We start from the raw sequence: 21,455 nt of genomic DNA, 5'->3' as shown, positions 1-21,455 counted from the left end.
CGTGTGTTAGGCTTTACAGTCAATGGATTTGGGTTGACTGCTAGGGTACTTTTTTAAAGTTTTTGTATTTATTTTGAGAGAGAGAGGGAGCGAGGGGGAGGGACAGAGAGCATGGGAGAGAGAGAATCCCAAGCACGCTCCACACAGTCAGTGCGGAGCCCAATGCAGTGCTTGAACTCAAGAACCATGAGATCATGACCTGAACCAAAATCAGATGTTTAACTGACTGAGACACCCAGGTGCCCCTAGAGTGCCTTCATTTAGATGTCTCCTCAGCTTACTTCCACTTTCATTTCTCATCATGCCCTCAATGCCCTCACACTACACATAGAAACTTTATACTCACATACAGATTCCACGTATGTGGGTCACACAGAATGACTTCTCATTCATAAACATCTTTTACTAATCTATGCACATACTGTTTCCTCTACTTGGAACCCTCTTCTATATGTAGTGAATTCCATTTCCTTTTTCATTAGCTAGATCATATGTCACCAAGTGACCTGGGAAGCCTTCCTCAAAGGCACCAGGCAGAGTTCGATACTTCCCAGTTATGCCTTCTTTATTTCGGTATAAATGTATTTGTGTCTACCACTCAGAATTCAAATAAAATAAATGTAGATTGGTCTTCCAAAAATATTTTTGAAATCTTCCCTCCTCTCCACCTACCCAAAATCATGCCCTGGAGTAGGAAGGAAAGCACACTAAGCATATTTATCTTTTTGTTTAAGAGCTTCTTTAGTTTCTTTAAGTGCTATGCTGTCTTTAAGACAAAATCCAGACGTCCTTCCTTAGCTACTACTATGTGTCTTAATGTATGTGACCAGCTACAGTGAAATCACCTTCCAACAAATTTATACACTGTCTAAGCATCCAGTTACATCTTTGGTAAACACTGAAAATAAAATTAGCCCATAAATTATTTATCACTCAGTAATAGATACACCATGTATTCTTTAATTTATTTATTTTTTAATTTACATCCAAGTTAATTAGAATATAGTGCAACAGTGATTTCGGAAGTAGATTCCTTAATGCCCCTTACCCATTTAGCCCCTCCCCCTCCCACAACCCCTCCAACCACCCTCTGTTTGCTCTCCATATTTAAGAGTCTCTTAGATTTTTGTCCCCTTCCCTGTTTTTATATTATTTCTGCTTTCCTTCCTTTATACCCATCTGTTTTGTATCTTAAAGTCCTCATATGAGTGAAGTCATATGATATTTGTCTTTCTCTGACTAATTTCACTTAGCATAATACCCTCTAGTTCCATCCATGTAGTTGCAAATGGCAAGATTTCATTCTTTTGATTGCCGAGTAATATGTACACACACACACACACACACACACACACACACACACACACATATATACCACATCTTCTTTATCCATTCATCCATTGATGGACATTTGGGCTCTTTCCATACTTTGGCTATTGTTGATAGTACCGCTACAAACATTGGGGTGCATGTGCTCCTTCAAAACAGCATACTGGTATCCCTTAGATAAATACCTAGTAGTGCAATTGCTGGTTTGTAGGGTAGTTCTATTTTTAATTTTTTGAGGAACCTCCATACTGTTTTCCAGAGTGGCTGCACCAGTTTGCATTCCCACCAGCTGTGCAAAAGAGATCCTCTTTCTCCACATCCTCGCCAACATCTGTTGTTGTCTGACTTGTTACCGTTAGCCATTCTGACAGGTGTGAGATGGTACTGATTTGCATTTCCCTGATGATGAGTGATGTTGAACATTTTTTCCTGTGTCAGCTGGCCATTTAGATGTCTTCTTTGGAGAAGTGTCTATTCACGTCTTTTGCCCATTTCTTCACTGGATGATTTGTTTTTTGGGTGTTGAGTTTTGTAAGTTCTTTATAGATTTTGGATACTAACCTTTTATCTGATATGTCATTTGCAAGTATCTTCTCCCATTCTGTCGGTTGCCTTTTAGTTTTGCTGATGGTTTCCTTCACTGTGTAGAAGCTTTTCATCTTGATGAGAATCCAATAGTTCATTTTTGCTTTTGTTTCCTTGCCTCCGAAGACGTGTGGAGTAAGAAGTTGCTGTGGCCAACGTCAAAGAGGTTTCTTCCTGCTTTCTCCTCAAGGATTTTCATGGCTTCCTGTCTCACGTTTAGGTCTTTCATCCATTTTGAGTTTATTTTTGTGAAGATATACTATTTATTCTTAAACGATGTTTTCTTTCTATTACCTTATTTTCCAACCAAAAAGAAAAAAAGGCACCCTCTTGCTTCTATACTTTTTCTTCTTTTGAAGGACGCTAAGTTTTGTTTCCCGACACAAGCTTATAATCTATCTTTTCTTAGTTGTGTGAGAGAAGCCAGGCTTTTCCTGACTTTCACAGGCAGGAGACATAGACTCAGGCCTTCAGATACTACCACAAAAGCTTTGAATCTCTAGCAAGTGATGCATAGAGACAGGGATGTGTAAGAATTATTCTCCTGCTGCTGTTCCATGCTCAGCAACAGCGATTCCAGCAGCAGTAAAACACAGGACCAATGGTTCCTCTGCTAGCTTCTGTGGCCCATTTTTTAGAAAACTAGTGAGTTATCAATATCCTTCTAATAACTTCCTGTTCAGCTAAATTTAGCCAAAGTCAATTTTTATTGCTTTTCACAAAGAACCTAAACCTATATGCAAAATACACACACATGCATTCTACCATATATACCTGTATCTATATACCCTACCTCTCCATTCACTACTAGCATACAATGGTGAGCAGAAATAAATTTGTTCCCTGCTTTGAAGAGCATAGTCTAGCCAGGAAAACAAACACATCATAACATAACCAGGAAAAAAAATCAATGTAAATTTTAGCTCAATGAAGAAAAAGAGCTTCAGTTAGGGCACTAAGACTGTCTGTATAGCAGAACCTGATGAAACAGAGGAGGAGGGAAATTGGTAAAGGCTGTTCACAATATACTATTTAACACCAAGCATTTCTAGATCGGCAAAAGGCACCCTATTGTGGAGCTGGCTGAGGTCTGTTCTTTTTACAGGAAGGGCTAAAAGTCACTATTGTTTTCTTCAACAGTCCATGAAACAAAGGAGCCTAAAATACTTCATGCAGTTAGTTACCAACGTCAAATGTTGTGGCAAAAATCATCAGGGAGCCTTCTCAAGGCTCAACTGAAGTTTCAGACTCACAAAACTGCCAAAGGCCACACATAGCACCAGTCTATTTAGAGGATATAGGACAGAAGCAGACGTCCCTCCCTGATCAGAGTGCTTACGTGACTTTCCCCGTGCAGTAGTGCATACATACGGATATTCAGAGCTCTTCTCTTCGCCTCACTAGGTAACAGCTCACACAGGAAGAAACAAGATATGGTGGGCAGAGAGGACCTACCCCAGCTTCAAAGCTTCATGCCCCAAAGGAATGGTACCTCTTATACTAACTTCACAGCCATTGCTTTCAGAATTCCCACAGAGGACATGCCATTTATAAATCATTGTACTCAGGGAACCCTAGAGCTGCGAACAGCATCCCTATCATGTATTTTCAGTCTATTTACAATTTCTCCCAGTCTAAATGCAGTTTACTGACCCAGGACCATTTTTAGCATAAGCAATGATATCTAGTCACTTAACCACTCAGGACCCAGTAAAATAGAACAAAAAGACAAGATCAAATTGGCATGCAGATAGGAAAAGGTTTCAGTAACCATTTTCCAACAGCCAACTACTGATAACATTCAATGTCACTGTCCCTGTATGTATTAATTCAGTTAGGCTGCATTATGCTGTAATAACAAGCGTCCCTAAAATCCATTAGTTGAAAATAACAAAGAATTATTTTGTACATGTACATCATAGATTAGTAAAGCGTCTATGCTTCACGTCTTCCTCACTCAGCAACCCAGGCTGATGGAGGCTCTATCATTTAAACTATCACTACTTACTATGGCATCTGGTAAGAGGAGAGGAAGAATAACTCCTAATCCTTCTACCCACAATTGATACACTTCTACTCATGTTTAATTGGCTAGAAAAAAAGTCACATGGGCATATTTAAATTCAAGGTTTTCCCAGTTTTAGAAACACGATACTGATGGACAGTCGTGATATCTACCACATCATATAAACCAGATATAATTTAAAAAAATGATTTTATGAATTTTATTTCCAAAATATTAGAATCAGCATGGAGCCCTTTTAAGCATTAAAGTCTCTTCTGCACCCAGAAACACAATAAAGTAGCAGATAAACTACCTAATTTAAATTCTTCATGATCACCCCAGCAATGTATTACAGAATGTAGAAAGGTAGGTAATTTTCCCAACTAACATTGGAAAAATGACAAAGCTGGACAAGCCTGTCTGATTCCAAGGCCTATTTCCTTTTCAAGACATCACAATGTACAGCAAATATAAAGTCAGTGAAGAAAGAAGAGTCACAGGGCAAACTGTACCACAGCATCAAGAAGGTTAGGAACAATAAGGGGACATGAGAGTTCCAGTCAAAGAGCAGAGACTTTAAAATAAGGAAGGAATGGTCAGTGGAGCAAACTGTAAAAAGTCCAATAAGATGAGGGGTCCAAAGTGTCCACTGAAGTAGGTGGCTACTAACGATTTCAGTTAGAGCCACTGCTGAGTTGCCAGACTGAAGTGACTAAACATGGAAAGTGATAAAGTGGATTCAATTATCCTGGATGTGAAGAGACAGAGAAAGGAAAATGACTGAGAGGAGATAATGTTCAAGGGGAAGCTGTCTTGATTAGTTTTTCAGGTAGAAACAATTTAAACATGTTTGAAAGTCAGGGAAAGGAAAAGTCAGAGGAAGGGAAGGGAACAGAAGGGAGAAAAGAGAAGGAAAGAAAAGAAAAGGAAATGAAAGAAAAGGAAAGGAAAAAAGAAAAAAATAGGGGCGCCCAGGTGGCTAGGTCGGTTACGCATCTGATTCTTAGGCTCAGGTCATGATCTCACAGTTCAGGTTCATGAGATTAAGCCCTGCGTTGGGCTCTGTATTGACAGCAAGGACCCTTCTTGGGATTCTTTCTCTCTCTCTCTCTCTCTGTCCCTCCCCAGCTCGTACTTTCTCCCTCATTCTCTCTCTCTCAAGTAAATATTAAAAAATAAAAAGAGAAAGAGAGAGAGAATGAAAGAAAAAGGGCAAATGCAGAGCAGGGACAGAGAGAAATGAAAGAACAGGCAGTGTCCATGAGAAAGCAGAGGGAGTAAGTGGTAACAATACAAAGCAGCTTGTATTTACTGAGCCACCGCAATGTGTCAGTCCCTGTACTAAGCACATTACATGTCTGAACTCACACACATATCAACTCATTCAGCTGAACACATACCCAGGAGCAAGTCTGATGAGGACAATGCATCGGGCAGCTGGCAATAACAGACAGTGCAAGTTAAATAGCTGTTAAGTGCAGAACCAGGGTTTGAGCCCAGGTAGTTCGCCTCCACAAACCACACTAATATGCTCAGCTATTGTCTCCCTTAACATGTGACTGAGATGAGGGAAAGATAGACAGCAAAGCCACTACCTCCCTTGAGATGCTGAAAAAGATAAAAAAGATATTTGTGGTGCAGAGATGTTTATGTGTTTGGGCTTGGATGGAATGAGCTCCTCAGGAGAGGTGTAAGGCAAGTTTGGGGGGATGCTTAAACGTAAGCATTTCTTCCACAGTCAAGACACAGTCTGACAGTGTCTTTCTAGATACACGTTATTCTGGCTAGCTTATTGCAATCTATATTATCGTCTTTTCTTAAAAAACAAAACAAAACAAAACAAAAAAACCTATTTGGACAAAAATTCTAATTGTAAAAAATGAAGTCTTAATTTATATATTCCTTTTATGAGGGAAGTCTCAGAAGTTATACAACATGATTACAAAAATATCATCAGGAAAAAAGAGAACAGACCAAAAAATACTTATCTGTACACCTAGAACTAAAACTTTATTTCTTCACTATAGGAAAGGCTCTTATGATCCATTCATTCACTCACCTATTCAATTTGCTGAGCACCAACTTGTACTAGGCACCAGGCATTGCTGTAGGCCCTAGGGCTACAGCAGTGAACAAAACAGATTAAAACACACACACACACGCAACTGTTCTCATAGAACATACAAACTAATTGAAAGAAGGAGACATTAACTACCTTACATAAATGCCTTATGTAGCAATGTGAGTATTCCAGGGAAAAATAAAGCAGAAAAGAGGACAGAGCACAAAGTGGGAAAGGGGCAATTGCAATTTTAAATAAGATGGTCAGGGAATGACTGAGAAGATGGTATTTGAGCTATTCTTGAAGGTAGGGGTGGAGGGGGCACCCAATGGACATTTGAGAAAACAATGTTCCAGGCAGAGAGAAGAGCCCAAGCAAGGGTTAGGTGGAAATGTCTCTTTTGTTTATGAGCCACTGCAAAGAGACCCAATGAGGCTGGAAAAGAATGGAGAGGAGAATAGCAGAAGATGAAGTTAAAGATACAAATAGTGGACTGAAACTCAGGGGCCTCTCGGCTACTATAAGACAGATGGTAAGGTATTAGTGGAATATGAACAGGAGTGTTATAATCGGAATGTTTTAAAAGAATCACTCTGGCTGCTGTAGAGAACAGTCTGGGAGTATCCAGGGCAGAAGTGGGGAAAACAGTGACACATACCAGCTCTCTTCCAACTGCTCCTCCAGGTTTCCTATCCACCCTGCTCTTGGCCCAGGATGTTGACCAGGATGAACTCACGGACTGCCGTGTCCCCTGGCTCCCATGTGGATTCCACCAGTGGGGAGCACACACAGGATCAAAGGGAGGGAAGAGAGTGAGTCAGGGTGGTTTTTTTCCCCTGCTCCTCCCTTCCAGTTACTCTGGACTGGCTACTGCCCTTGGACAAAAGCCACAGCTCCTGTCCTGTGGCTTTCTCCACCTAATCCTCTGAATTCTAGTAACCACTCCCTTCCCGATCTACCTTCAGGCCAAGGGGCCCAATTGTAATGAGACCTTGCACAGTACTCTTTTAAAATAGTTCTTTTACTAAAAGCTCCTCAAACTATCCCAATTTAAGCATACCATCTCTTTCCTGGCAGTACCCTTGCTAACTCAGGAGTCCAGGGCAACAGTGCAGGTAGGTGGGAGACAATGGTGGCTTAGACCAGGATGTTAGCAGCAAAATGACAAGAAGCAGTTAGATTTTGATGTTCTGATAGATGTAATGTCACGCATAACTCCAGATTTTGACATAAGCAACTAAAAGGATAGAATGCCATCAACTGAAATTAATTTCTTAAAATCACAAATCAATAGAAAATATAAGTAAATATAGTAAATAGTGGTGTACAAGAAAAGGAATGCTATGGCTTACAAACAAATGCAAAGATGATTAATCTTACCATTAAAGGAATGTAAATTAACATAATCATATAAAATATACATAAATAGATACATAATATGGATAGGATAATTACAATATAAAGTTGACAAAGATAAATGTATGATGATAAATGGTGTTGTCATGGATGTCAGAAAAGGAGGAATTGTAAAATTCTTCCCATTGTAAAATTGGGGGAATATAAACCTCTGTGAAGAATAATTTGCCACACCTATCAAAACTTCAAATGTACATATTTAAAAATCCTCTGCTAGGACTTTATCCTACACACATACTCACACATTTGCATAAATACATACATATAAGATTTTTCACTACTGCAGTATTCATAATTACAAAAGATTAGAAACAATCTAAATGTCCAGCAACAGGAAATACAAGTTAAATAAATTAGGTTATATACACTAAAGAATAAATACCATCAGTATTTTGCAAAGAACAAGATAAACTCTTGCTTATATATACATATGGAAAGGAAAACTCTACAAAAGATTTATATTGTTGGGAGGGGTGGGGAGGAGTCAAGTGCTTAACAGAAATATTGAGTATATTCTTATTTGTGAGTCTTTTTTTTTTTTTTTAATTTTTTTTTTTTTAACATTTATCTATTTTTGAGACAGAGAGAGACAGAGCATGAACAGGGGAGGGGCAGAGAGAGGGGGAGACACAGAATCTGAAACAGGCTCCAGGCTCCGAGCGGTCAGCACAGAGCCCGACGCGGGGCTAGAACTCACGGACCGCGAGATCATGACCTGAGCCGAAGTCGGACACTTAACCGACCGAGCCACCCAGGCGCCCCTTGTGAGTCTTTTTTTTTAAGGATATACACATATGTGGGAGTAAGAAAATTCTAAAAAGATCAAAGAAATTGTTTAGAACAACTGCCTCTAAGCAGGTTGATGTGAGAGACTCCTTTTTTTTCATTGTATACCCTTTTTGGACTGTTTGAAAATTTTTTTTTACCAAGTGCATATATTAATTTGTTAATAAACAGAACAGTACATAAAGCTAAATTTAAAAAAAGCAATAAATAATCTTGTGTTCCATAAAAACCTATGGTGTTGAGTACAGAAATATGTCTGAAAAGCACAACCTATCAAAACTAAAGTATGGTTTCATTTTATTATTATCTTATTTTGTTAGAAGATATAAATGCCCTGACCCGTATTATTTTGAATCACTGGTGTTTCTCCATTTGTAGTCAAATAGAGCCTATTGACATACTCTTGGGGTTTTCCAAATGTCAGCCATATATGGAAAATACAACAGGGCTTAATGTAGATGATTTCAAATGGAAAAAAACAAATATGTGACCTGATTTCTATTAAGAGTTAACTTAATGACAGACACTCATTTTGGCACTGACCAGAATGCCGAATGGAACAGCCTACACCATGATTCCTGTTTCACTAATATTATAATTCCCAGAACTAATATATTTTAGAACTAGCAGGAAACAACAATATGGAAAAAAAATTAGTTGTCTTTAGGCTTATCTTAAAATATTCTCTCAAAGCCAGCAAATCAAAATTGTTAAAAAATTCTGTAAAACTATTTTACCAAAAGAATGCCACATTATTTCTTTGAAGATTCTCTAAGTTTGCACAAATGTAGACAAATATACCAATACAAATGTGTACAGGATTCTATATATTTTATTTCATTGATGTAAATGTAAAACTCAACTTTTTTCTTCCCATCTTCCTCATGCTATTTTTCTCCTTTCCACCACAGTCTTGTCTGACACAGAAATTTGTCCCTATAGATAAGATTTTAATGTTATCCAAACCATAATGCATAATTTATCCAAGAAATTCTGGGTAAGAATTTTTTTTTTAAGTCAACCAAATCTACTTGAATACAAAAATTCCTCAACTGGTTTTGGTAGCACCACTCAAGGTTTTAGATTATTTCATGATTAGGGACTTGATGTATAATTGTCAGTAAGTTGCACTTCAATTTTGCTGACAAAGAAAAAGACAAAAAGCCTTGTTCCTTCTTCTCAGAAGAGACAGAAAAACACTTTAATATATTTCCCCAGATTTCTGCAAATTCACACAGTTTGAAACTGAAGACATCCAAAGCAGTGAAAATACAATGTATTTTTAAATTTTTTTTTTTTTTCAACGTTTATTTATTTTTGGGACAGAGAGAGACAGAGCATGAACGGGGGAGGGGCAGAGAGAGAGGGAGACACAGAATCAGAAACAGGCTCCAGGCTCTGAGCCATCAGCCCAGAGCCTGACGCGGGGCTTGAACTCACGGACCGCGAGATCGTGACCTGGCTGAAGTCGGACGCTTAACCGACTGCGCCACCCAGGCGCCCCAAAACTTTTATACATATATGACAAAGTTGTAGGAAAAATGTTAAGTCTTTTGTCTTCACGTAACCTTCCTAGGGATCTGAAGTGCTTATATAAATTGTTTTATTAAGTTGTTACATTTAAGCTAAAGTAAGTTCTTTTAAAAATTAAATGATACTAAATAAATATCTAATGGGGGGAATGAAGGGGTTTCGGGACAGCACCCGTCCCCCCCCCCCCACCCTCTAATGTGCCATTTTGGCATATGGATTATTTTGAGCTGAAGGCACTTGAGATCCTGTGGACTCAAGAGACTTTTGTCGCTCCCTTAACCACACAGATGAAGCTAAATTGAGTATTTTTCTCAGAATACGGGTTATTAACAGAGACAAACTTTATCTGAGTGACCCATCTGTATGGCAGGGCAAACATCTAATTATCACACATCTGCTTCCCTTATTATCACTCCATGAAATGCATTCCTTTCCTCTGAAATCCCAGACCCCTACCCCCTTTCTCCTTAGTTCAGGATGACATACTATACCTCATTCTGCCTGTCTTCAGAATTTCCATGTCTATATGGATTCCCCATACATACATGCACCTATTAATTTTGATTTTCTCCTGTTATCTGTCTCCTGTCAACTTGATTCTTAGCCCAGCTAGAAAGGCCTTTAATGGAGACAGAAATTCTTGCTCCCCAACAGGAGGGAAGGGAAGAGAGGTAAAGGAAAAGAGGCCACTGTTGCAATATTTACCCGTGGCATCGAATTCGATTGGCTGGCACCCGCGGTGAGAAGACCAGTCACACTTGAGGACTTGCCCTCCTTCCACAATCCCAGGCTGGGTAGTGTTTGCTTTGGGTGCTCCCACCAGAAGAAACATCCTGGTAAAATACAAAAGGGAAGATAAGATTTTAAATGCCACAAAGCATAAACAGTAATCTATGATTTAGAAAGAACAATCATTCTCTTGCTATTATCCACAATTATTTTTAACCATTCACTGAGGGCATAATCTATCTTCTATATTCATTTGATGCTCTTACATACATACATTATTCAATACAGTTTATCCATGCTAATAACATCTTATAAGGCAACTTCAGAGTGACATGTCATTTAAAAATCTGTGCTGGTCAAACCGTACACTTTAAACATATACAGTTTATTATATATCAACTGCATCTCAAAAAAGCTGTTAAAAATGTGTGCTGGCTAGAATCTGGGACAGATGTTTTGATTTAGGGTTTTTTGGAATGGTTTTTTTGTGTGTGGTCTGCCATAGACTTTCTATATCCTGAATGCTAAGCAAAACTAAATAAATAAATAATTCTAAAGTATTGTAATTCTACATACTATCATTTTTTTCTTTTTGAAAACATATCTTGTTTTGGAACTACTGTACTTCAGTAATTTTTTTTTAATGACTAATAAATTTATCTTTTCAGAGGATTAATCTAGTCAATCCTGGCCAAAGAATAGGATTGCTATTCAATTTCTTATCAGGATAAAATGAGCAGGAGACAAAATAATACAGAGTCCAGTTTTTAAGCAAAAGAGACCTTTTCATTAGTTTTTTCTATTCATTCAGAAAAAGAAACAGCTTGAGTGTCTCGTCTACATAGAGCACAGTCCTGGGCACTGGGAACATCACCATGAATAAAACAACCTCGTTTCCTGCTCTCGGTGGTGTTTACATTCCCTTTGGGAAGAAATAGAGAACCTGACCAAGAAAATCAGTCATGCTTACAAATGCTGTGAAGGAAAAACTTCTTTACATAAAGGAAAGTAATCTTGAAGGAATGGAGGGGAAAGACCTACTTTACATAAGGAGAAGTCAAAGGAAGTTTTCTGTAAAGAAGGAAGAGGAAAGATCTCGTTTAGATAAAGTAGCAAGGAAACTTACTGCTAAATAAACCGAGATGTACAGGATTAGATGGTCACCAAGGAGTGTTTGTGTGTTGGGGTTGGGGGGAGGGCTTGGGGGGGGGGGAAGGCAAGGTGAGAAAGGTGGGATAAGGGTGTGGCATGAAGAAGTAGATGGGAGCACCCTGGGCAGAGAGACAAAGACCCTCAGCAAGAAAATGATCAGTGTCGGAGAGTTTCAAGAAAAAGGTGTGGCTGAGGCAAAAGAGCAAGCTAAGAGTGACACATGATAAAGGTGGGGAGCTTGGCAAGAACTAAATCAAGCAGGGCCGTTCAACTAATGTAATACTCTTGGATTTTATCATAAGGTCCATGTGAAGCCTTTGCATTTTTTTTAAGCAAAAGAATGACACAATCTAATAGAGAAAACTATATTTGGCGCCTTCTGGGGAAAGGATTGAGGAGGGAGGGGAACAAAATGGAACAAGGAAAGTAAGAGACTTTCAGCAGGGAAGGGAGGAGATAATAGTGACCTAGATTGGGAAGGCGGGTGGAGAAGGAGATGGGTGGGCAGACTTTGGAAATATCTGGAATAGAATGAACAGGAATAGCTGGTGGCTGTAATATGGGGGAAAGGGAAGATTAAAAAATGTTACCCAGGTTTCATTCTGAAGTGCATGGATGGGACAACAATTTACTGCACAAAAAGAAAAAAGCCTAAAGAGTAAGGAAGCAGAAGGCAGATTAAATATTTACAGGAAAACCAAGAATTCAGTTCTCAATGTTACTCTGAAGTATCTGTTAGACACCAATTGGTAGTCCGGAGCTCTGAGGAGAGTTTTGCCTCAGAGATCATGTATTGAGAATGTCAACTTAGGGTAGATGGGTTCATGCCGGGAAGCTTCAGAAAGAAGAGAGCCAAACAGTGAGCTCTGGGGAGCAAGAGCCTTTAGGAGTCAGGTAAAGAAAGAGGATATAGTAAAAGAGAATGAAAAGAAACTGATTGAAGTATAAAAGAAAACAGGATATAGTTATACACAGAAGGCCCTCAATAAATGCTACCACCATTATTATTTCACTTCCTCATTAAACATTTAGTCACTTAAATTGTAGCATAGAAAATACTTCACTGCCTTTCCTTTTTTTTAAAGTTATGAACAAAGCTACATTTTAATATGAAATGTGCTCATTTTAACTTTTACTTATCAATTTCAATTTCATTTCTTCCGGGTGGTATCTGCTAAATCATACTTGGACTCATCAAGAGCCGGCTGCATGACTGGCTGGCTGGTTTAACAGGAATCCTGCTTTCTGATATTCATCTTAAAACTCCATACTCAATAAAAAACAAAAAACAAAAAACAAAAAAAAACACTCCATACTCAAAATAAAGGCAAAACTCCCAACCGAACCACACCCTGTTTAATAAAGCTTTATGCAGTCATATTTGGCATCAGTAAAACATCAATGCTGGCTCCTTCTCATCACAACCAACCTAGTTTGCACTCAGCAGGAAAAAAAAAAGGCTATGAGTAGGAGAGGCTGTACCCCCATGAATAAGAGGGCACTCAATGTCATCCAGCCTCCTTTACTGCAGGGGAGCTGGTTAATAGCTAAGATATTTATGTAAATAAATATAATTTTATATTATAAATATAAATAAATATAAATAATTTTCCATTTCAAAAGGTCAAAAATTTGGCCATACACATCATAAAACTTCCCCTATTCATCTGGATTAAATGTTTTTTGGTTTTTTTTAAATTTTCTTTCAATGTTTATTTATTTTGAGAGAGAGAGAGAGAGAGAGAGAGCATGAGCGGGGCAGAGGCAGGAGAGAGGGAATCCCAAGCAGGCTCCACACTGTCAGCACAGAGCCCCACGCGGGGTTCCATCACATGTGCTCAAACTGTGAGACCATGATCTGAGCTGAAATCAAGTGTCAGACACTTAACCGACTAAGCCACCCAGGTGCCCCTGGATGCAATGAGTTTTGAGCACATGATAGGGAAAAGAACATTTCAGACAAGTATACTTTTCAGGGTCTACACCTGAAAAGGCTGGGGTCCAGTCCTGCAATAGTCCTAATAACCATAATACAATCACAGGTATACATATGATTTCAGTGCTGGGTAATAGCCAGGTTCCAGATGAGGACCAAGGAGGTGGTTCTCAGAATTTGCCTAGAAATTTCCAAGAAAAACTCATTTCCTGACCATCACCACATTGCACATTATAGAATCTTTTATAATTTTTTTTTTATCAAAGCTATTCTTCCTACCTTATAATAAACTGCTTCCTTGAGGGGTACCTGGGTGACTCAGTCGGTTAAGTGTCCGACTTCAGCTCAGGTCATGATCTCAGTTAGAGCCCCTCATCCGGCTCTGTGCTGACAGATTGTGTGTCTCCCTCTCTCTCTCTGCCTCTCCCCCAGCTCACACACTCCCTCTCTCTCTCTTTCTCTCTGTCTCTCTCTCTCTTTCTCTCTCAAAGGTAAATAAATATTAAAAATAATAAAAATAAATAAATAAATAAATAAATTGCTTCCTTGAAAGTAGGAGACTCTAATTTATCTTTGGGTCTGGCACATAACAAGCACTCAAGAAAAGTTTTTTTAACTGACAGGTAAGTAGCAAGTAAATTCGATAGTTACAGGCTTCAATCTTAAGAAAGCCCTATGTAAATAGCCATTTCCACTACCACCAAAAATCATCCTCTATTAAACATCCAATTATTTAAATTACCCTTACAACAATTTCTTTACATACATATTTCTTCTTAATTTTGGATTTCAGACACTTTCTTTACTTGGGCACTATGAGAGAGGGCTGGAAAGTTACTCGCAGTAAAGGACTTCAGCAAAGACACAAAAAAGGATGTGGTAGGAGGGTTCTGAAAGAAAACTGTACTCCACTGGCAGCACAAAGTTCGCATTCCTTGGATAAGACCATGAACATGGCTGCTGCTTCTCATCCAGCCATTTGCACATTGTAGGCATGAAATGATGGGTAATTAGATGTACTAACATGGGTGTTCATTAGGTTTTCCTAAGCATACTTTCATGTGCAGTCTTGCACATTGGTGAAATGCCACAGAAATGGTAGAATAATATAAAAGGAATGTGTGAGCACTGTTAATTTCTAAATGCTAGGTTAATGGGGGAGAAAAAAAAGCTGAGGAATAAAAGTACTTTGTCCAAAGTGTCAACATGATATTTACTTTTAAAGAATATTACAGAAAGTTTTTAAAAAAGAAAAATGGGGAGATGGAGAAAGTAAACTGCCTTAGACAAATGTTAAGTCCTAAGAAGGAGCTATATAAAGAGAAATTAAATATTTATAGAGAATAAAAAGTAAAGGATGATAAAAGATGATATTTGAGAAAATTAAGGAATATAAAAGCAACACAGACTACAGAAAACAAAAGCCCTGTTGATGTATTAGGAAGATGAATTTTACATCACGTATTTTTTTTACTAGAATAACAAAACAGCCTGCTAATGAAATGCTTTATAAGAATTAAGTAATTATTGAAGTTCATCTAAGAATGTCTAACTAATGTCTGCAACAGCTTAATTAGGGTAAGAGAAGTGACAGACCTGAAAAAATTTGGCAATATAAACAGCACTGTCTAATAAGCAGTTTGATACTACAGGTTACAATTACCTGATATAAGTCAACTGAGAAAGTCACTTGTTCAATATTTGAGCCTCAGCTTCCTGTATAACAATGCCCACTGTGATTACTTCTAAAAAGATTTCTGAATGTGGACAGTAGACAAAAACAAACTTAGAAAATCTGAAGGCATCATAAAAATATAAGATGATGGCCCCAGAATTAAAAACAATTAATAAATTATTCTCTCTAATAAAGTAGAACACATAAAAGTTAAAAGCTATTTTCAAAAAGGCTTTCCTTTCCTCAGTTTCCTCAAAGGATCATTAATTAACTTAAATGCAAGACCTCAAGAGGAAAAAAAAGGAAGAAGGGTACAAAGTAGGGGACTTGCAACACTTCCTGACAAGAGTGGGGAGCTGGGGAAGACACTTGGGGTTAGCTGGAGCTGACAGAGATTTCGCTGATTAGCAGTGAAAATCTGAAGCTGAGCAACTCCGTTTCACATGCCTGCCGCCTTCTGCAGGCAGACTCCATCTCCTCCCAAAAGTTTACCCAAGAACAGAATCAGGATCCTTATCCTCACTATTCTGGTCAAATGACTCAAGACATGTCCATCATTATGGTTTACATACACGGGCAGACTATTAATCAACATCATGCCACAAGAAATTCTGAAAGATAAAGAGCAGAGTGTGTCGGTGGGGGAGGAGGGGTAGAAGAAAAAGGGAGTGAGGAGAAAGTGCAGGAGAAGGGGGGTGGGGGAAGACAAGGATGGAAAACAAAAAAGGGGGAGGAGAGGTACAGGAGGAGTGGGGAGGAGAAAAAAAGAATAGATGGGGAGGGAGAAGGAAGAGGAAGCGAGAGGGAGACAAGAGGATCAGAGAAACCAACCAGGAGGATGCCTTTCGGATGCACTTCCTATCCAAAGTGGACTTTAAGGGCAGTTGCTTCAGGGAATGTGACCTTCACTACCAAGGAGAGGCAACCAGCCAAACAATGACAAGTACATTTTTTAAACCCTCCAAATGAACTAAGTTATTTGGCTGTTTCAGCACTGACTTCTCCAAGATAAAGCATGTCTAATATATCTGGCTGACTCCGGGCTGACCAGTGAATGAGCCTTCATCAAAAGCAACTTTCGAAAAATTACCACACCCGTATATAGAAAAAAATGTGTATAAAATAGCATGAATGTTTTTTCAGAGAGGTAATTCCAGTCTCAGATTTACTTTTCATTTAAAAAAAAGTGCTGCAGGGTCAATATTTATATGACATGAAACAAGCACAGTAACTATAAATTCTAGACATTTTCTCTTTTCTTTTATAATGTCCTATAAACCCCGGGGGGCTTAATCAGGAGTAATCAACACAGAGCTTGCCTTTTAAATTATAAGGGTATAGTCTATATATGTATATTATTTATGACAAGAATAAACAACCAATATAGCCAGAGCCACACAAAGTTCACAAAAATGAGCTGGCATCACTATGAGAAGGGTTATGAACATGGTTACAACGCTGAGGTGAGAAACTGTGCGTCAACACTGAAAAGTACATGCAAGTTGTGTCAGGAAAAGGGGCTTCATCCAGGTTAAGCAGTCTGGACTTTCTCTCTGGCCATGGACGTACTGTTGAGGAAATTTTAGTAGAGTACCAGATCAAAAAGATGCTTCAGAAAGATAAAACTATTAGAAACATGTAAGATCTAAGAGCCAAAGGATGGGGACAGGGATGAGGATCTGAGTGCCACAGACCACCCTTCTGACTAAGCTGAAATCAAGGAAGCTGAAGTCAGGTGCAGAGCAGAGATGAATGCAAGAAGTATTAACAAGGAAGAATTTCTAGGACCTTCTGTCTGGTGACTAATCACTGACTAATATTAGGGGGCTACAGTAGGAGAGACAAAGAAAAATAGAAAATGAGAGGGAGGAATATGAAATTATTTCCAGGGCAACAGAGAAAATGATGGCACCATTATTAGAAACAAAGGTGCAACTGACATCACCACTTGGTGAAAATGAGTGGAGGTAAGATGGGCTGGTCAAGGAGGAGAGATCCACAGGCTGTGGGATTATGAAGTTGAAGCTCTATTTTTAAATCCAAGATGCTGCCAGGGCAGCAGTTTTATTTTAAAAGTTTTCCAGGTGCTGCAAACAGGAAGTCAGAATTGAGAACTACTGAATGTGCTGTAGGACCTTCTGCGACCAGGGTGAACTCACCCACACCTCTTCCTTGGGGTCACAGGAACATGAAGCAACTGTAAACAAGGCTTCATTAGTATTTAACGGGGGGGGGGGGGGGGGGTTGGGGGGGGCAGGGGGGCAAGAATTCCAATCCAGTGTTGCTCATTATAGCATTATGTAAAAATAAATATATATGTAAAATGAGAACTGTATACTTTATATTTGAAGAATAAATAAGAAAATTGTCCAGTTACTTTCTTCTTAAAAATTTAAAATTTGTGGAACACCTAGGTGGTTCAGTTGGTTACACGTCTGACTTCCGCTCAGGTCATGATCTCAGGGTCCATGGGTTCGAGCTCCACATGAGGCTCTCTGTGGTCAGTGCACAGCCACCTTCAGATCCTCTGTCTCCCTCTCTCTGGTCCTCTCCCACTAGCACTTTCTCTCAAAAATAAGTAAACTTAAAACAAATTTTTTTTTTAATTTGAATCCTAAAATTAAATGGACTGTAATTTCATACCCTGTCTTTTGATCCCAACTTGCCCCCAACCTCACACCAATCCACTCTAACAAATAAAGACTGAAAACCTTTCTGGCCTCAGTGTCCTCATCTGTAGCAATGAGTTTATCTGCTTCCCTACTTCCCCTGGTGCTTTGTGCTATAGAGTGAAGTGAGATACCATAAGTAAAAGCGCTTTGTGAGTTATAAAATAGGCTAATCAACACACGATATCATTATCCTAATTAAACCTAAGGTGCAATTTTCAATTTCTCCAATTATTCCCCCAAGAAAAATGTGACTTTACTTCATGGCCTGTATATGACCTTTAAATTTTATGTAAGTTTGGCAATATAGTCACTGTAAATTAATGTATATAGGGGAAAAAATGCAGAATGCTGACTTATTATTTTTCACAATTTTAAATCACAATTTTTGTGACCTTTCACTTTAAACCTAGGACTCATGATTGAAGGGATTTCTTGAGGAGTCACCTTAATATTTGTCCTTAGTATTTTTCCTTTTCTTTAATAGTGACTCATTAGTTTTCACAACAATATGGAAATTGGCTCAGTAACAATTTTTTATAACAACAAAAATGAAACATAAAATAATTCTACAGCTTGCTGGGAGTATTTAGATACCAAAAGAAACTAGAAGCAAGGGAAAGAGACTTCATTACTGTTGCCTCCTCATTGATCGAGGGATTCTTCTTTTAGGAGAAAGGAGTCTTTAATAAACACTTTGTTATTTGTGGATTTTTTTTTATTTTAGAAGTTTATAATCACACCAAATAACAACAACAGTAAGTGCAGCTGTTAATATAAATCACATCCTCATGTACCTTGGATCCAATGCTTGCTAAAGTTAAAAGTATCTTTTACAAAATTAAGCATAATTTTACACTAAGCTTTGTTAAATCTGAAAAGCTAAGAAGAAGCCTTTGTTTGTATGTGTTTTTTTTTTTTTTTTAATCTCAAAATTGATGTCTGTTTACGGTAGACTACATCTAGAACTCACTAGTCTATCAGTAACAAAGTCACTGATGAAGATTTCAAAATATTATATGGAATCAAAGCAAGTTCAATTTTACCTTACCGTTGAAGGCCCACATGAGAGGTCATGCAACCTGTGTATTCATAAAATACTCAATAACTACAATGATTAGTCAAAGATTAGCCATCCAGCCTGGCAATCAAAGATGGTAAACCTCTCATGACAACAGTTCGATATTACTGCATTTTCCATAGTAACAACACTTAAAGTTTATCATCTTGTCATTATCTTTACACTGCTAAACTCAGACGGTTTCAACTTACACCATTTACAAAACATTCCATCAGCTCTGAAGTATTTAAGCGCTAACTCTTGCTAATTTAAGTACCTACTCTTGTCAAAAGACAATATATTTTCTCAAAACTACTAGAATTTCTGTACCAATTAAAGCTAAAAGAGCACCTCTGATGACAACTAAAATCGGTACTATCAAGGCATACCCTTGAAGCTATCTGGAAACAAAAGAACTTTCAAATAACAGATAAGGCTGACAGAATGATTAAATCAAATGAGGAGGGAGTAAATGTTGCCCAAACTTAGTGATCATTTTTTTTATCATTTTGGAAAATCTGTGCTTAGGTCTGGATAGATAGAAGGCGCTGAAACAGAAGACAACAAACAAAACTGAGTTCACCACATAAAACAATGCCTAGTTTCCACTAATTGCTTCCATACTATTTACTGCTGCAAGGTCGTCACCTTTGATGAATCAACACACAGACAATCATCAACACCTTTGATGATCAACACTCAGACAGTATGAATAAATCATTGAAAAATATTTAGATCACCCTCAAAGTAGGCACACATGAGTTGGAAAAATGGTCCTATCAAAGTACTGACCATCAAGATTATTCCCCTTCTACCGCCTCAAAAATAGTACCTTCAATACAGAAAAAAGAGAAGGGAAAAAATGTTAGAATTTCCAAGAGCCCTAAGAATAGTCTTCCTTCTTGAAAACAGGACTTAAACATCAGAAGGCATCCAGTGAACATCTATCAAATCAGCATTTCTAACGCTAATATGGGGGTGAGGCGGTGAGAACGATGATGTCAGGTTCGGTCAAGTCAGAGACAACTTTGAATCCAATGGTGACATTAACTCTGTTACAAATCCTGACGGCCTTTGCAACGCGAAAACGTTAGCAGTTTGAAAACATAACTGAATTCTTAAATACTGCAGTATTCAAATGACCCGCAGTGAATGAAAAGTCAGCAAACACCCTTGTTCTTTGTGAACAATGACCTAAATAATGAATCACTATAAAAAGAACACATGACACATTCAATTCGTCTGTTCGCCCTCAAATGTGCAAAGGTCTGACAGTATCAGAGATAAGACACATTGAGCTTACTACGACGGTATGGTCATTTTAGTCATCAGAATGTCTGGAAAAGGAGCGAACGAGAAACGGAATCAGCCCGCGAGGCGGAAAGTGTGGGGGAGGGCTTTTTAAGTCTGCGAAGCAGGCTACGGGGAAGGCGAACTGGTACCGGAGGAAAAAAGAAGTTCGGGAATAAGCCTGACCTAGCCCGAGACCCTAGCAGGGGCGGCGCGGAGTCCGGCGGGACCAGCCTTTGTTGCTTTCCCACTTGCCCCGAATTTGAAGCGCACGTCTGCTTCAAAGCTGTCCGTCCGGGGAGAGGCGAGGGGGGCACTGAGAGGAGGCGGTGGGTGCCGCGGAGGTTCGCCTCCCCCGACCGTCCATCCGCCCAGAACCTAAACCCCCGGTGGGGGTGGGGGGACGGACAGTCTCCCCCGGGGAACGCAGGGTGGGCGCGCGCGGTGGGGGAGGGGGCTGACTCCCCTTCCAAGTGCGGCCACTTACGAAGACGCGCTGGGCACGAAGAAATCCACCGCGAAGCCGAAGTAACTTCCTTCGGGGCCGGAGTACTCGGCAGGACTGTCCACGTCGAGGTTGAAGGCGCCGCAAAGAGGCAGCAGGAATCCGGGAAGAAGGAGCAGGAGGCGGCGCGGGCGAAGGCGCAGCCGCCGCCGCGGCGGAGAAGCCATCGCCGGAGCGCGCGCGGGGCGCCGAGGCCGGAGCCGCGGCCACCCCTCCCGGAGCGCACGGTGCCCGCGGCCCGCCGCCGCCTGCGCGCGCCGAAACTGGCCGGCCGCTCGCTTCGCGGCGAGTCCCCGACAGCGCCCGGGGAGGCGGGAGGGCTGAGCCACCGAGCGGCCGCCCGGGAAGTGGGGCGCAGGGCGCGCGGGGCGGGGACAGCGGCGCCGGCGGCCCCCGACCTCCCTCCCGCTCGGCCGCCCCGCGCCTGGGCTCCCGCTCGGGACTGCGCGGGTGAGCGCCGCACCCCCCGCCTGAGTGCTGCCGCGGGCGGTGGAAGGAGGTAGAGAAGGGGGAGGAGCCGGCCCGGGAGGCCTGGCAGCGGCGCTGGAGGAAGTGAAGGAGGAGGAGAGCCGTCCTCCGACTGGAGAGAGCCGGGTGCACTTCCGTGCGCGCGGTCGCCTCCCGTCCCGAGAGCGAGGTGCCAATGCCGAAGCCCCAGTCCCTCAGATCCCCAGGCCGCGGCAGTGCTGTTGGACGAGGGCCTCGGACCCAGCTCCAGGGGGA

The 21,455-nt window shown here is 40.1% G+C and overlaps 1 protein-coding gene across 1 annotated transcript in view; it reads right to left on the bottom strand.

Annotated features, from left to right (window-relative positions):
• Nucleotides 1–21,198, bottom strand: part of ITGAV (integrin subunit alpha V) — a 93,718-nt gene extending 72,520 nt beyond the window's left edge. The window contains exons 1-2 of the mRNA XM_045480447.1: nucleotides 20,715–21,198; nucleotides 10,422–10,549 (exon numbers count right to left, since the gene is read on the bottom strand). Coding sequence (XP_045336403.1) covers nucleotides 10,422–10,549; nucleotides 20,715–20,899 — 313 coding nt within the window. The 5' untranslated portion in view covers nucleotides 20,900–21,198. The remainder of the gene's footprint in view (nucleotides 1–10,421; nucleotides 10,550–20,714) is intronic.
• Nucleotides 21,199–21,455: the final 257 nt, after the last annotated feature.

The sequence above is a fragment of the Leopardus geoffroyi genome, chromosome C1, assembly GCF_018350155.1.
Source record: "Leopardus geoffroyi isolate Oge1 chromosome C1, O.geoffroyi_Oge1_pat1.0, whole genome shotgun sequence".
In the NCBI taxonomy this organism is placed as follows: domain Eukaryota; kingdom Metazoa; phylum Chordata; class Mammalia; order Carnivora; family Felidae; genus Leopardus; species Leopardus geoffroyi.
This window is presented reverse-complemented; position numbering and strand designations above follow the sequence as displayed.